Below are 14,582 nucleotides of genomic sequence, written 5' to 3' on the forward strand. Positions count from 1 at the left end.
AATGTATCATTGTACATCACTGCAACAACTGCCCCTGCCCATTCTGCTATTAAAGAGCACCATTTCTGTCCCTGGCGCTATTGAACCGTATGTCACCGATTTCTCTAAGGCCAAGGTTTCAACAATCAAAGACAAATAACTGGTCTATTTTGTCTTCGTTAAGTCATGAGCATTACATTAGCCAGAAGTAAGAAGCCCAAGCCCCGGTGGCCAGCAAAAAGCGCTAGTAAAAGTCCTCACGAGGGCGAACCTCTCGTGAGAGTTCACTCCTGCGAGGGTGAACTTATCGCGAGAGTGAACTTATCGCGAGACTTACGACAGCTGGCCGGTTCATCACTGCAATCGCCACAGTCGTTGTCCCCGTCACACTTCCAGGCCTCGCTTATGCATTTCCCGTTGTCACAAAGAAATTGGCCAATACTGCAGGACGGTCCCGCTAAGAAATAATAAAACAGAGTTTAATCTTTTACAAAATGTCATCGACCGTTAGATTTTAAGCAGAAAGTCTGAGACAACGAATGCAAGTCTGCAAGTATCAACATACTAGTTGACAACGGCTCAACAACATCAAACTCTGCAAAGACGTTCGACTGCATATTTTGCCCAGAGCTGTTCAGAGCTAGCCCTTATGCGTTTAAGATTACAGATGTTTAGACAGATCTACAAACAATGCCAATAATATCAAAGGGAGTTGCAGTGACGCTGATGATGACAACATTTTCACCTGTTTGACAAATCTCTCCGATACATCAGTTCTTTCTAACTTCGTCATCTTTGCTGGCAACGTTATCTGTAGTCTATGAATAGTTTTTAATGCAAAAACTTCCTTTTTACATTTCATATGTATAGCATGAAGGGTTCAAACATATCACTGCAGAAGCAACACTGTTACTGTTAAACACTTCATGCATGTAGGGGTAAAAAATGCTGAAGGTGCCCTTTTATAAGCATTATCGTCCTGTAAAAGTGCACTTTCTACTTCAATCTAGGTTCCTATACTTAAACAATAAATTGTTATGGCAGGTGCATCAAATCAAGAAAGAAATATCTTACCAATAATCGCTTGTCGTTCATCCCTCTCCAGCTGCACGGGTTTTTCTGTAACAGAATAAATACAACGGAAGGTGAGACGGCGAGAGTCTGCAAGTTAGACTTACACATTCCACTTTACAGTTGTTGCCAAATTCTACATATACACCGTTGAAGAGAGTGACATAGATAAACCATTCGTTGTTCACTCATATGTTCCTCAGCAATTAATAGCTTATGTATTGCTGTGCAGTCACTGAAAAGAGCTACCCCTGCCTGCTACACCTTCCCTTTCCTTGGTGCAATTGAACCGTATATTACGGATTTCTGCAAGGCCAAACTTTCAACAACTACAGACAGGTAAATGGTCTGGTTTGTCTTCTTTCGACAGCTCTTAAGAATTACATTAGCCAGAAATAAGGAGCCCAGGCTCCGGTTTCGATCAGGAAGCGCATGTAAAATTTCTGACGAGAGCGAACGCAGAATCAACGTATTGTGAGAGTTCACTCTAATCTCGCAAGAGTACTGACCTGCAGTTTGCTTCTGAACCGGTAGGTTACGTCTGCGACGGGTAAGACCACATGTTGTACAAGTAGTCTGAGTAGCTACAGTGGTCGCAGTCGTCTGTTCCAATGGAGCTGCAATGACAAGTTACACGTACAAATTCCACTGTACAGTTGTTACCAGATGTTCTAAAGACAGTGGCATGCTGACAGAGATGGCAAAATTGTTTTTCACCCATGCGTTCAACAAACATGAATAGCTGATTTATCATACATGTAAATGTACATAACTGCAAAAAAAGGCCGAAATAACGAGCCCATTTTAGTCAAAAAGTGTTCATACAAAAGTGTTCCCCGAACCTCTCGTGACAGTTAACTCCCACGAGAGTGAACTTATCGCGAGACTTACGACAGCTAGCCGGTTCATCACTGGAATCGCCACAGTCGTTGTCCCCGTGTCACACTTCCAGGCCTCGCTTATGCATTCCCCGTTGTCACAGAGAAATTGGCCAATACTGCAGGACGGTCCCGCTAAGAAATAATAAATTAGAGTTTAATCTTTCACTAAATGTCATCGCCCGATGGGCAGAAAGTCTGAGACAATGAATGCAAGTCTGCAAGTATCAACATACTAGTTGACAACGGCTCAACAACATCAAACTCTGCAAAGACGTTCGACTGCATATTTTGCCCAGAGCTGTTCAGATCTAGAGCTAGCCCTTATGCGTTTAAGATTACAGATGTTTAGACAGATCTACAAACAATGCCAATAATATCAAAGGGAGTTGCAGTGACGCTGATGATGACAACATGTTCACCTGTTTGACAAATCTCTCCGATACATCAGTTCTTTCTAACTTCGTCATCTTTGCTGGGAACGTTATTTGTAGTCTATGAATAGTTTTTAACGCAAAAAAACTTCCTTTTTACATTTCATATGTATAGCATGAAGGGTTCAAACATATCACTGCAGAAGCAACACTGTTACTGTTAAACACTTCATGCATGCAGCCAGGGGTAAAAATGCTGAAGGTGCCCTTTTATAAGCATTATCGTCCTGTAAAAGTGCACTTTCTACTTCAATCTAGGTTCCTATACTTAAACAATAAATTGTTATGGCAGGTGCATCAAATCAAGAAAGAAATATCTTACCAATAATCGCTTGTCGTTCATCCCTCTCCAGCTGCACGGGTTTTTCTGTAACAGAATAAATACAACTGAAGGTGAGACGGCGAGAGTCTGCAAGTTAGACTTACACATTCCACTTTACAGTTGTTGCCAAATTCTACATGTACACAAGAGAGTGACATAGATAAACCATTCGTTGTTCACTCATACGTTCCTCAGCAATTAATAGCTTATGTATTGCTGTGCAGTCACTGAAAAGAACTACCCCTGCCTGCTACACCTTCCCTTTCCTTGGTGCAATTGAACAGTATATTACGGATTTCTCCAAGGCCAAACTTTCAACAACTACAGACAAGTAAATGGTCTGGTTTGTCTTCTTTCGACAGCTCTTAAGAATTACATTAGCCAGAAATAAGGAGCCCAGGCCCCGGTTTCGACCAGGAAGCGCATGTAAAATTTCTGACGAGAGCGAACGTAGAATCAACGTATTGTGAGAGTTCACTTTCGCAAGAGTACTGACCTGCAGTTTGCTTTTGAACCGGTAGGTTACGTCTGCGACGGGTAAGACCACATGTTGTACATGTAGTCTGAGTAGCTACAGTGGTCGCAGTCGTCTGTTCCAATGGAGCTGCAATGACAAGTTACACTTACAAATTCCACTGTACAGTTGTTACCAGATGCTCTAAAGACAGTGGCATGCTGATAGAGATGGTAATCTTGCTTTTCACCCATGCGTTCAACAAACATGAATAGCTGATTTATCATACATGTAAATGTACATCACTGCAAAAAAGCCCGAAATAACGAGCCCATTTTAGTTAAAAAGTGTTCATACAAAAGTGTTCCTCGAACCTCTCGTGACAGTTAACTCCCACGAGAGTGAACTTATCGCGAGACTTACGACAGTAAGCCGGTTCGTCACTGAAATCGCCACAGTCGTTGTCCCCGTCACACTTCCAGGCCTCGCTTATGCATTCCCCGTTGTCACAGAGAAATTGGCCAATACTGCAAGACGGTCCCGCTAAGAAGTAATAGAACAGAGTATAATTTTCTACAAAATGTCATGTTGTGTTAGATATAAGCAGGAAGACCGATAAGTGGATTAGAGATCATTAGACTCTTATTTCTAAACTCGAGTCTGCAAGTATCAACAGACTTGTTGACAAGATCAACAACGTCAAACTCTGCATAGACCTTTAACTCCAAATTTGGCCCAAGGCTAGCTAATATGTGATCAAAATTACAGACGTTTAACTTGATCTACAATTCTCTCCGCTGATGGTGGTGTCAGTTCTTTAAAACTTCTTCACATTTCCTGTGAACGGCATTCTCTTTACTGACTTCGTCTATGAATGGTTTTAAGGCAATAAAATCTTTTCTTTAGATTTCATATATAACGCATGCAAGGTTCCGGGGAAGCATATAACTTCAGGCGCAAAACGATTAAACACCACATACATGCAGGGGTCACACAAATTGTCACAAATGCTGAGTGTGCCTTTGAAGTTAAATTTTGTCGCGATCGTCCTGTAAAATGCACAATATGAATGAACTGTCACGACAGCAGTGGATTGTTCATTCCTTGACAAAGACTGATGCTGTGCATTCGAAAATTTGGGTGAGTCCAATTTTGGTGTTGCAGTTCAACTATTTCAAGAATGAACGAACCGTCAACGGTTGCCTTAGTAGATATCTAGTGTATCAAATCAAGAAAAGAGAGATCTTACGAATAATCACTTGTCGTCCAGCCCTTGCCAGCTGCACGGGTTTTTCTGTAACAGAATGATACAAGTGAAAATCAGATGACGAGAGTCGCTTTTCAGGTCCCGGATAAACCTGTTTTTTAACGAGTTTGCTCAGTGCAAGGCCATTGACCACTTCTAGGCACTGAACTACGCTCACTGTGGCAGCTTCTCTTTGCCCAAAGTCAGAAACATCGAGCTTCAGCAAGCTCGACTGACTGACCCAGTATTAGTAGGCGAAGCAGAGGTTACGAAGCTGCTCGGGAGGCTGTTCTTTAAGTAGATCCTTTTGCATATCAATTCATAGCTAAAACTCTCTCCAACAAGATTTCGCCAGTATCACTGACGAGAGACACTGAATGGATATCTGAAACGTCTGACCGTTTCCAAAATCATCTGACCGTTTCCAAAATCATATCCAGTTGCTTGAGTAACTGCTTTTTGGCGTTCTTGGAATAGTCTTGCATATGTGCAAAAATCGTGAGAAGGTAGCTTTTTGCCATCATGACAAATAGTCAATCATGACTTAACGCCTACTAAAATAAATCCGCCAGGTCACATATATCAGTCATGCCCGTAGCCAGGATTTTGCTTCGGGGGGTTCTTTTAGTACTTGTTGGACCATCGAGCGCTGCCTAGGGGAGTCCAGGGGCATGCTACCCCGGAAAAATTTTGAAATCTTGACCCTCTGAAACGCTATTTCCTGAATTTGACCGGCAAAATTTGCTGGCCAAGTTTAATGGAATTTCTTTTAAAACACACAAGACTTTCGGCGTAAGTCCTTTGAGGGCGACTCCCCCGACATATTTTCACCATATCTGACACCAAAGACGAGAGGCGTCGCAATGGAGGTCTGGGGGAATTTTGAAATCTGGATCCTTTGAAAAGGTATTTCCCGCATTTTGAGGGACAACTTTTGTTGTCAGATTAAGCTAAATTTAACATTTCTATCAGAGAAAAATACTTGTGAGGACGACGGCCAGGAGGCGTCAGCCGTCGCAAGGGAGGTCCGGGAAATGTTTAACCTGGACCCATCTCCTGCATATTCAGGGACAATTTGTGCTGTTAAACTAAGCTAAGTTCAATGATTTGTTATTAATGAGAAAGGATTTTGAGGGCGACGCTCCCACCACATCATGTTCATCATGTCCGGCCCCGAGGGCGCAAGCCGCCGCAAGGGAGGTCCGGGAAATTTTTAAATCTAGACTCACTGAAACGCTATTTCCTGCACTTTCTGGGGCAGATTATGCTGATAGACTTGCTTAGATGGAATGAAATGTTTATCAGTGAAAAATAAAAATCATGCTTTTGAAAAAAGCGGACCTTCGAGCGTGAAAAAGCGGACCTTCAAGCGTCTGTGTGGGGTTTTTCCGACCCACCTCCCCCCCCCTTGGCTACAGACATTCAGCCACCAAGAAAAAAAATCGTCTGAAGAATTCTTCAATGCAAAGTTCGTAGTTAAATGTACTCTGGCATATCTAAACTGTGCATACCTGTGGGGCGATTCAGTACAGACCACTAAAACGTGTTGTTTTTCAAAGTGGATAATATACGGTAAGACGACCGAGAAATGGTAACGGAGGTTACCTTCTTTGGGTGCTGCTAGAGCACCGCTTGCTGCGAGAAGCATCAGCCAGAGCGTGCCCATTGTCGGAGCCATTGCAACTCTGCGCAGGGAAAGATCCTCTCGCAAAGTGCTGGGCAAGCTAGTTTATATACATATACAAAGCAAATACAAACCGGTAATGTGTACGTATGTAAACAAGATGAATCCATAGCTGGGTTGGAGGTTAATGATAATCTATTTACTTTGCTTGAAGTGACACCAAGTATCTTACACGTGAGAATCATGCACTTTAGTATCATGCAAGTGAGTATCATACATGTGAATATCATGCAAGTAAGCATCATGCAGGTGTACGTAGACAGGACGCGGGCCTGAGAAGCTTTATCAGTCAATGACGCACTACTAATATTTTTGTGTGAAGGCATAGTCATTTTTCTTCATATTTCTGAAACGTTGAAAGGCAAAGACATAACCCTTGACAACAGTCAAGGTCTTGCTGAGTCAGTATTTGGGTGCTGTTAGAACACCGCTTGTCGTGAGAAGCATCAGCCAGAGTGTGCCCCTCATTGGAGCCATTGCAACTCGGCGCATCAGCAACGAAAGAACCTCTTGCGAAGTGCGAGCTCTCAAAATTGAACTGGGGGGGGGGGGTGTATTAGCACCAACTTTTTGAAATACGTATTCTAAAATATGGAGATGGTCTATCTAAGCACAGAAATCACAAAAGTTGAGCAATTATTGATCTCTAACCCCCCTGTACATGCCCCATGAAGTTTGGATACCCCCATATACCAATACTACATTAAACAGGTACACGTAGCTTAGCTTGCTGTTGACTGTGTGTAAGAAGCAAGTTCTTTTAGGGGGGTCAGAATCATCTTTATTAAGCCTTAGAATTAGACATACAAATACAAGATGAAAGATTAAAATACCTAGGTCGACCCTTTTTCTGGACTTACGACGTCCAGAGGGCGCAAGGTAAAACATATTAAAACTAGAGTTCGGCGACCTCATACCTCCATGAAAATTTAGAGCTTTCGTAACTTTCATGCAATTGACTAACACATTAACATAATTTATACATTGTGTTGTTCATCATTGACTAACGTACACATGTCACAGTTATAAAATTCCCATTATTAATCATAAAGCGGTTTTGCAATGTTTACATAAATTATGCAAATAAGTTCCTCATTACCATATTTGGTATCTGCTTATATTCCACCTATCGTAATTAACATGTGTTACATGTATTGAGGTCCAGTTATTGAAAACAATGGAACTATACAATTTCCTCATTAATTATGCAAATTAAGTCCTCATTTGCATAACATGTATATCATTATGAACATCTTTGCCTAAGCTACCCGCATGCCTAAAATGCAGGCAATCCATCGTTTCTTTCTGCAGTTATCCTCTTTGGAGTGTCTTGACAAAAACACCCATGCAGTTCCACAATTAAATGTTAGGGGGCTGAAACTTGCCCCACTTTTTCATGACACCAAAAGCTATCTACCACCAAAATATCAAGACCATAGCATGTCTGGAACAAGAGATACATTGAAAAAAATGATAGAATATTCTCATTAATTATGCAAATGTACTCCTGTTTTGCATAATTAGTTTCTTACCTTGTAAAACATTGTCTAAGGTACCTACATACCAAAAATGATGAAAATCCATTGTTCCCTTCTTGAGTTATCGTCTTCAGAAGTTTTTGACAAAAATGCCCCTGCTTTCCCAAAACTAGACGCTAGGGGGCCCAAACTTATGTCACTTATTTCTGAGCACAAGAGCTATCTAAAACTTCAAAATCGTGACCATAGCTTGCTCAGAACACGAGATAGCAAACCCGGAAGTTGCGCTGCAGTACCAAGGGAAGCCGCTAGGGGGACCAAAATCTAATCATTTCCAGCTTTCATCACACCCTACCAACACACCAAGTATGAAACCAATCCACCAAGCCGTTCTTGAGTTATTTTGTTTACACACAGACAGACAGACACACAGACACACAGACAAACACAGGGTAAAATATAACCTCCATGACATTTCATGGAGGTAATGAACAATCGTGTGCGTCGGACTGCTGAGATACAGACTGTTTTAAAATTCTTGAAACATATTGCACATGAAGATTGCAAAACTCATATATTGCACTAATTGCATATTGCACTCTCATGTAACGGTTACAACTATCAGCAGCTTGAGAATAGACCCAGAGGTTTTTCCCACCCAAGTGTATTTCTTGCACAATATACTAGTATAACATATGAAGTGCATACTGCACACTTTCCTAACTTGCGTTTCAGCTGGCGAACTTCGCGTTCCTTGTAGCTTACAACACACAGAGATTTTAACTTCGAGCAGTTCTCACTGTTAACCCATCCCCCACTACCAATTCCAATAGTGACAAGAGTAGCTTTGTAAGTGCTGTGCATGTCAATTTCATTCAACAAGTCTTCATATTTTGCCATTTTCCTGTCCTCGGCACTGCGGGCGTTTTGTTCGAAGGGTACAGTGAGTTCAACAAGAATCAGCGTTTGTTTGACCGGGTCTTGTATGGTTATGTCTGGGACAAGCGACGTGGGTAGAATGTCCGGTGGAATGGTGGAATGTGTGCCTCCTGCCACTGAATCTGCGCTCAAGTCGCTCCTGATGATGACCTGTTGTCCCGACTTGGAATGCCACTGTTGGAGGGTAGTCACTAGCTCCTTGAGTACGCTGTTGTGACGCCAGGTGTACCGACTGTCCTTTAAGGCAACCGGGCAAGAGTTCAGAACATGCCTCAGTGTTTGGTGACCTTGGCATAGAGGGCAGTTAGACGACAGCACTTTTCCCCATCGGACCAAGTTGTCGCGTGTAGGCAGCCAATTGACCATGCCGCTCAGGGCAAACTCAAAGACGCCTCGAGGGCTGTTGCACAGTGAGCTTCTCCATCCTGTGTCAGACTGCTCGACTTCAACTAGTTCCACCCAGTTACCCTGTACTGTAAGCGTTCTGCAGTGTTCCTCTATCTTCTGTTCTTCTGACTGTCGAATTTTTTTGCACAATATACATGTAATATAGTTTGCCATGGCATAAACGTAAAGATACCTTTGTATCACGACTTCATGTTGCCATGGAAATGGGAAATTAAGGCATTTTGGAGACAGTTTTCCAGATTTGGCCAAGTCAACAACATGGAAATTACCCCAGAATAAGGACACTATTTTAGAAGAATGCTTAGAGTCAACAGACAAGCAAATATGGAGTACTTAGCCCAACTATTCAGCTTCACCGGAATAGCTGTGGACTTTCCATAAACTTGACATTAGGATTTGGGGCTACATGTAATCAATACATTGTTTCAATTTTATAAAAACATGATATTTCGCCTTGAAACAGTTGTTTTTCTTGATGCCTTGTCAGAAGTATGGCCAAGGTTTGTCTCAGCAAAGACAGTTGCTAACAGCTGCAATTTATTGCTCAGTTTCACTTCTTGCTTATGCCCTTTAAAATATGCCCCCTTGCCCATAAAATTTTTCGCTTTGCAGATGGTACTCCTGCAATGCCGGCCGAGTTTCAACATTAATGAAATTTAAAAGTATTCTGGGTGACAAACATCGGTAGGAAATTGTTGTGTATATCCGGAACGCCAAGCTGAAACTTTGCATTCAATATAACTTCAACTTAAACTCAGAATTAAGATAAAAAACTATTCTGGGGATGTTTCAATGCCATGGGTCCAATTAGGAGAGCATTTGACCTGAAAGTGAAAGGATCGTAGGTTGAAATCTCTGACAGGCCTCGTAATACCCCCTCACATTAGGCGCGATTCGATCGGACGACGATTCTGTGGCAATCGCCCGAGCCTCGCTTATGATAATAACTTTATTGCACAACAAATGTACAAGATACAAAGTATAGCTTACTAAATATGTGACAGGGACGGTTTTCAGGTGAAAAATGCGCGCAACCCTCTGTCGATCTTAAATATGGCCGATCTTCCATCCATACGCCCGAAGATCGTGGATAATGTGAGGGGGGTATAAATGAACCCACTGCACTCATTGAAATGCTAGAGGCTCATCCCGGATGGATGAGTGGATCAAATAAACATTTTGATCGAAATTTGGGTAGTGAATTTCCCGAGCAGCCTTCGTAATACCCGCCTCACATTAATTATATACGATCTTCGGACGTACTTCGCGATCGCAGGAAGGTCGGCTGATTTTAAGATCTTAAGATGGTCTTGCGTATTTTTCGCCCAAAACTTGTTCCCCTCACATATAAGCGAGCCTCGTGCGATCGACGGTGAATAAATCTATGATAATGAACCTCCCATGACCGGTCGACCTCTTGCACGCGGACAAGGGAATACAAAACGTTCCTCAAAAAAGGCAAGAGATCAATAAATGTTGCTTATTTTGTTGTCGGAATCTTTTTAACCAATGAATGGAATGCGCGGGCATAATAGAAATGACACAAGAAAGGAAAGTGTGTCACAAAGCCAGCCTACATACTGCCACAGGGGCCACAATGTTAGAATTACCCTCACATTCCCAGAAATTCAATATTTGTAAACAATCGGAAGTCGGGTGAACGTCGCCCGAACGTCGCCCGACTAACGGGGGTTCGCCATCCGATTTGCGTTCGATGATTAATAACTATGTCTGTGCTCGCCTATCGGTCTTCAATCGTTGGATTGACGCAAGTCTATTGACCGATGCCCTTGCGAGGTACGCATGATTTGCACGCACGATCTGCGACTCAGTAACGAGCTCTGCGATCTCGGAGATCTCTTGCGACTTGTCGCTTATGTTAAGAACATGTTTCGCTGCACCGCGACCGTCGTAAGACTCCTGAAAATTGCCGGCGATCCCTAAAAATCGCAAGATGATCGTGAGAACACCGGACGTCTTACTCACGAAAATGTCTTTTAGAGCTCGTAAACTAGTCTTCGGATCGAATCGCGCCTAATGTGAGGCGGGTATAAGCCCAACTCTTGTCAGTTTTAATTTTGTTTTAATCAACTTGTTTGAATCATGATTTTTTTTTTACTTAGTAAGAAGAGCTTTCCTCCTATAAGCTATATCCAATGCACATCCATCACTAGTAATCCAAACATAGAATTATAGTACTACTAAAAAATTATGAATTAGCTCTGTGTCATTGAGATGGTCATGGTGCTGAAAGTTTCAGCAAGCAAAATTTAGAGCATCCCAATATCATGATATATCAGCATTTGTCAATGATCAAACCTAAGGGGGTATATACAGGGGGTCAAAATATATTAAACGATCCAATTGTAAGATTTTTTCTTCCAAATAGACCATGTACATTTTCTGTGGGTGCACTTTACCACAGCATCTTATTGAACATAGAAAAAAATTGGCATGAAATACTAGTGGCCTATTTGCGCTTGTTGTGAGTTGGGGAGAGTCCATTTGTGCAGTGGAGTTGGCTTTGGAATAGTCCATTTTTGTATGGAGAATGTTCAGGGGGTTGAGATATCCATGATTTTATCTTCTGAACTCAAATATTCTACCAAGGGATGTCAAAGAACCAGCTTCAGAGAATTAAATGTTTTGGACATATTGTAAGTTTTGGAATAGTCCATTTTCGTTATAGCAGTACCAGTAAGTTTGGGATAGTCAATCTTTGCATGGAGAATGTTTTTGGGGCCCAGAAATCTATGAAGACCTCAGATATTCTGCTAAGAGATCTAAATGTTAAAATATACCATCTTTGGGAATTAAGTATTTCGGACATGTTGCAAGTTTGGAATAGTCATTTTTCGTAACAAGTCTGGTTTTGGAATCGTCCATCTTTGCAGCAAGTACTTTTGGGGGGTTCAGATGTTTATGGTGATATGTTCTGACCTCAAATATTTTGCCATAAGATGTTAAATATTCTTCAATGGGATGTCAAAGTACGGTAACTGTCGAAAAATAGTATAATTTTGAACGCGTTACAAGTTTAGAATAGTCAATTTTCGTAATGGGGGGTGATTTTGGATTTGCCTATCTTTTCAGGAAGGATTTTTTAGGGGTTCAGTGATATTCATGGTGATTTGTTTTGACCTCAAATATTTTGCCATGGGATGTTACATCATCCACTTTAGTACTTGTGCAAGCATGGTTTTGTATCAGTTTAGTACATTGCCATAGTAAAAACTACAGAGGGTATGTACAGGGGGGTTATGATTTAAAAATTGAACAAATTTTATCATGTTCACATTCAGATGGTCTGTCTCCATATTTTAGAGGCGTATTTCACACAAAAAAATGCATTTTTGCAAAATAGTACCTCCCCTGATTGAACATGCACAGAAGGGACGAGTCTCAAGCCCAGGCAGAGGCTTAATAACAGTCGAGTAAGTGCTGGGTAAGCTAATGTATATCTACATAAAGAAAATGCAAACAGGTAATGTTTGACATAGGAAGCGAGTACGTAAGTAAACGTCCTTTTAAACAAGAAGAATCCGTAGCTGGGTTGAAGATCAATCTATATCTATTAATTTTGCTTTGAAGTGACGGCACCAATTATTCACGTGAATATCATGCATGTGAACATCATGCACGCGTGCAGGGCGCGAGTGAGTGCTGGACAATCTAATCTATATCTATGTAAAGCGAAGACAAACCGCTAAGACAATATTTGACACAGGTACGTAAACAGGAGGAATCCGTAGTTGATAGAATCAAAGATATCTATTTACTTTGCTTTGAAGTGACGGTAGAGTTATCTTACACGTGATCGTCACGTGTACAGTCCGCGACCTGGAGAAATTATGTCGGTTAATGCTAGTTGTCTTCGCCTTGCAACGTGTCATGTTATTTTGTAGTGCCCCTTTATGGCCTACCTACAAGCTTTTGGTACAAACGTTTCCCGCCACACCTCGACACCTCACTTCGGGTCGTCTTACGTGGTAACTGGTAACATCTAATATCATAGTACCGGTACGTTTACGACGATTTCTCTAGCCATACTGATTTGACAAATTGTCAACGCATCATTTTCTCCAGTTACATGTTGCTGTTATAGGTTACCCTTGCCACTTCTTCTGTGTAACTTTTCTGCCACTCTTGTCCTGCTAAAAGCGTAATATTGTAATTGTAACACGCCGCGAAATTACACGGCGAACGGGCGCGTGGTTGGGAGAGGGTACAAAATACCGGTAGGAAGAAACACGGCACAATTAACTGCCGCTATGTACATTTATACATCCTCTGATGTTCCTTCCTTTTTTGTCAGTAAATGCATAAAATATAAACCTGCATGAGCATACAAAATGTCATGAGAAAACGGACGTATACTGTCAAGAATTTTCATTTAACTTCTGTCCGTCACAACCGCTATGACGTAACACTTCACTGCTAGCGTAGATATAAAAATGGCGGGAAAATGGCTGCGTACGTTCAATTTTGCCCATTCATTTTGCTATTATGCAACGGTTCTTCACACTTTTACATGAGTTGTAGGTCACCAACAGAAATTCAAGATTGTTGTTGAATCATGTTCGTCTTGTGCCGTGAGCATGTGTAATTATGATCTATATAAATTTGGCAATGAATGTGACAGTGTGTTCGTCCCACGACGAGCTGCCTACCCCGAAATTTAAAAAAAAGTATACTGAAAACTTTTGGCCTTGTTGTCTTCGAATGCATTGTTATCGATGCTTTGTAAATGGTGTATTGGACACCTAGATGTCTGAAGTGTGCACAGCTCAGAAATAACTATTGTTGCATGTGTAGATCTCTTTAAGTTCCAGTATTTTTAATCTACCGGTATAAGTCTTACTACCGGTATTATGCCAATGCATGTTAACCATTGCCTAAAAAAAGATACCGTCTGGGCACTCTACTCTCCAAGCAGACCCTCAGTGTCGGTGACGATCAGGTAGCATCTGCGTACCAAAACAACCTCCACTGGTCAAGCAATCTCCATTTGCCACGTACGGTATATATAGATTTAGCATTGGGCATACATTTGCCTAAGAAGTAAGAAGTACATACACATGTAGAGATAAGTCCTCTAATGGCAATTATCTAGAATATCTGTCTCTTATCTAATGTACGTCGAATGAAGATAAGAAAGCATTAAAGAATAGCTTTATTCATACAGACATAAAAGTTGCCACAATTAGGAAAATTCACGTTGTTTTTGTAATATTTTCAAACATGAATCTCAGCGGTCTTTCTGCATACACACTGCATGGTAGTGACGAACGTTAATATGCGTGTTCCTTTTTACACAAAGATCAACCGTACGTACATTTAACACACGTAAAAAACAAAGCTTAACTTTACATACTAAGCTATCAGTATATCCTTGCACTTCTATAAAGTGGATGTCTGACAGAACTGCATCAAATATTGTGCTAGACAATAGCAAAAACTGTTAGCATTTTGCTTTGCGGTCACTCCTACGTGCAATGGACAATGATTAACATCCATCAAAAAGATATTTGCGTAGATTGACAGTTTTAAAATATTCCCAATTGACAACTTCGAACCGTTTATCATCACTCTAGAGTTGTAATATTCATCATGCGACGTTACATAAGGTAGTATATTAGTCTGCCACTCAGAATGTTCAAAACAGGTTCTGACGCAGGTCCCACATTTC

At 41.3% G+C, this 14,582-nt stretch overlaps 1 protein-coding gene across 2 annotated transcripts in view; it reads right to left on the reverse strand.

Moving 5' to 3' along the window:
* LOC118427635 (protein adenylyltransferase Fic-like) overlaps nucleotides 1–6,144 on the reverse strand; it is a 9,948-nt gene extending 3,804 nt beyond the window's left edge. Inside the window, exons 1-6 of one of the 2 annotated variants that reach the window (XM_035837514.1) lie at nucleotides 5,990–6,144; nucleotides 4,388–4,432; nucleotides 3,562–3,681; nucleotides 3,181–3,288; nucleotides 2,685–2,729; nucleotides 317–436 (exon numbers count right to left, since the gene is read on the reverse strand). In XM_035837514.1, the coding sequence (XP_035693407.1) occupies nucleotides 317–436; nucleotides 2,685–2,729; nucleotides 3,181–3,288; nucleotides 3,562–3,681; nucleotides 4,388–4,432; nucleotides 5,990–6,062 (511 nt within the window). In that variant the 5' untranslated portion in view covers nucleotides 6,063–6,144. The remainder of the gene's footprint in view (nucleotides 1–316; nucleotides 437–2,684; nucleotides 2,730–3,180; nucleotides 3,289–3,561; nucleotides 3,682–4,387; nucleotides 4,433–5,989) is intronic. The other variant, XM_035837515.1, reaches the window with a different exon arrangement.
* Between the last annotated feature and the right edge of the window lie 8,438 nt (nucleotides 6,145–14,582).

This window comes from Branchiostoma floridae, chromosome 12, assembly GCF_000003815.2.
Source record: "Branchiostoma floridae strain S238N-H82 chromosome 12, Bfl_VNyyK, whole genome shotgun sequence".
NCBI lineage: Eukaryota > Metazoa > Chordata > Leptocardii > Amphioxiformes > Branchiostomatidae > Branchiostoma > Branchiostoma floridae.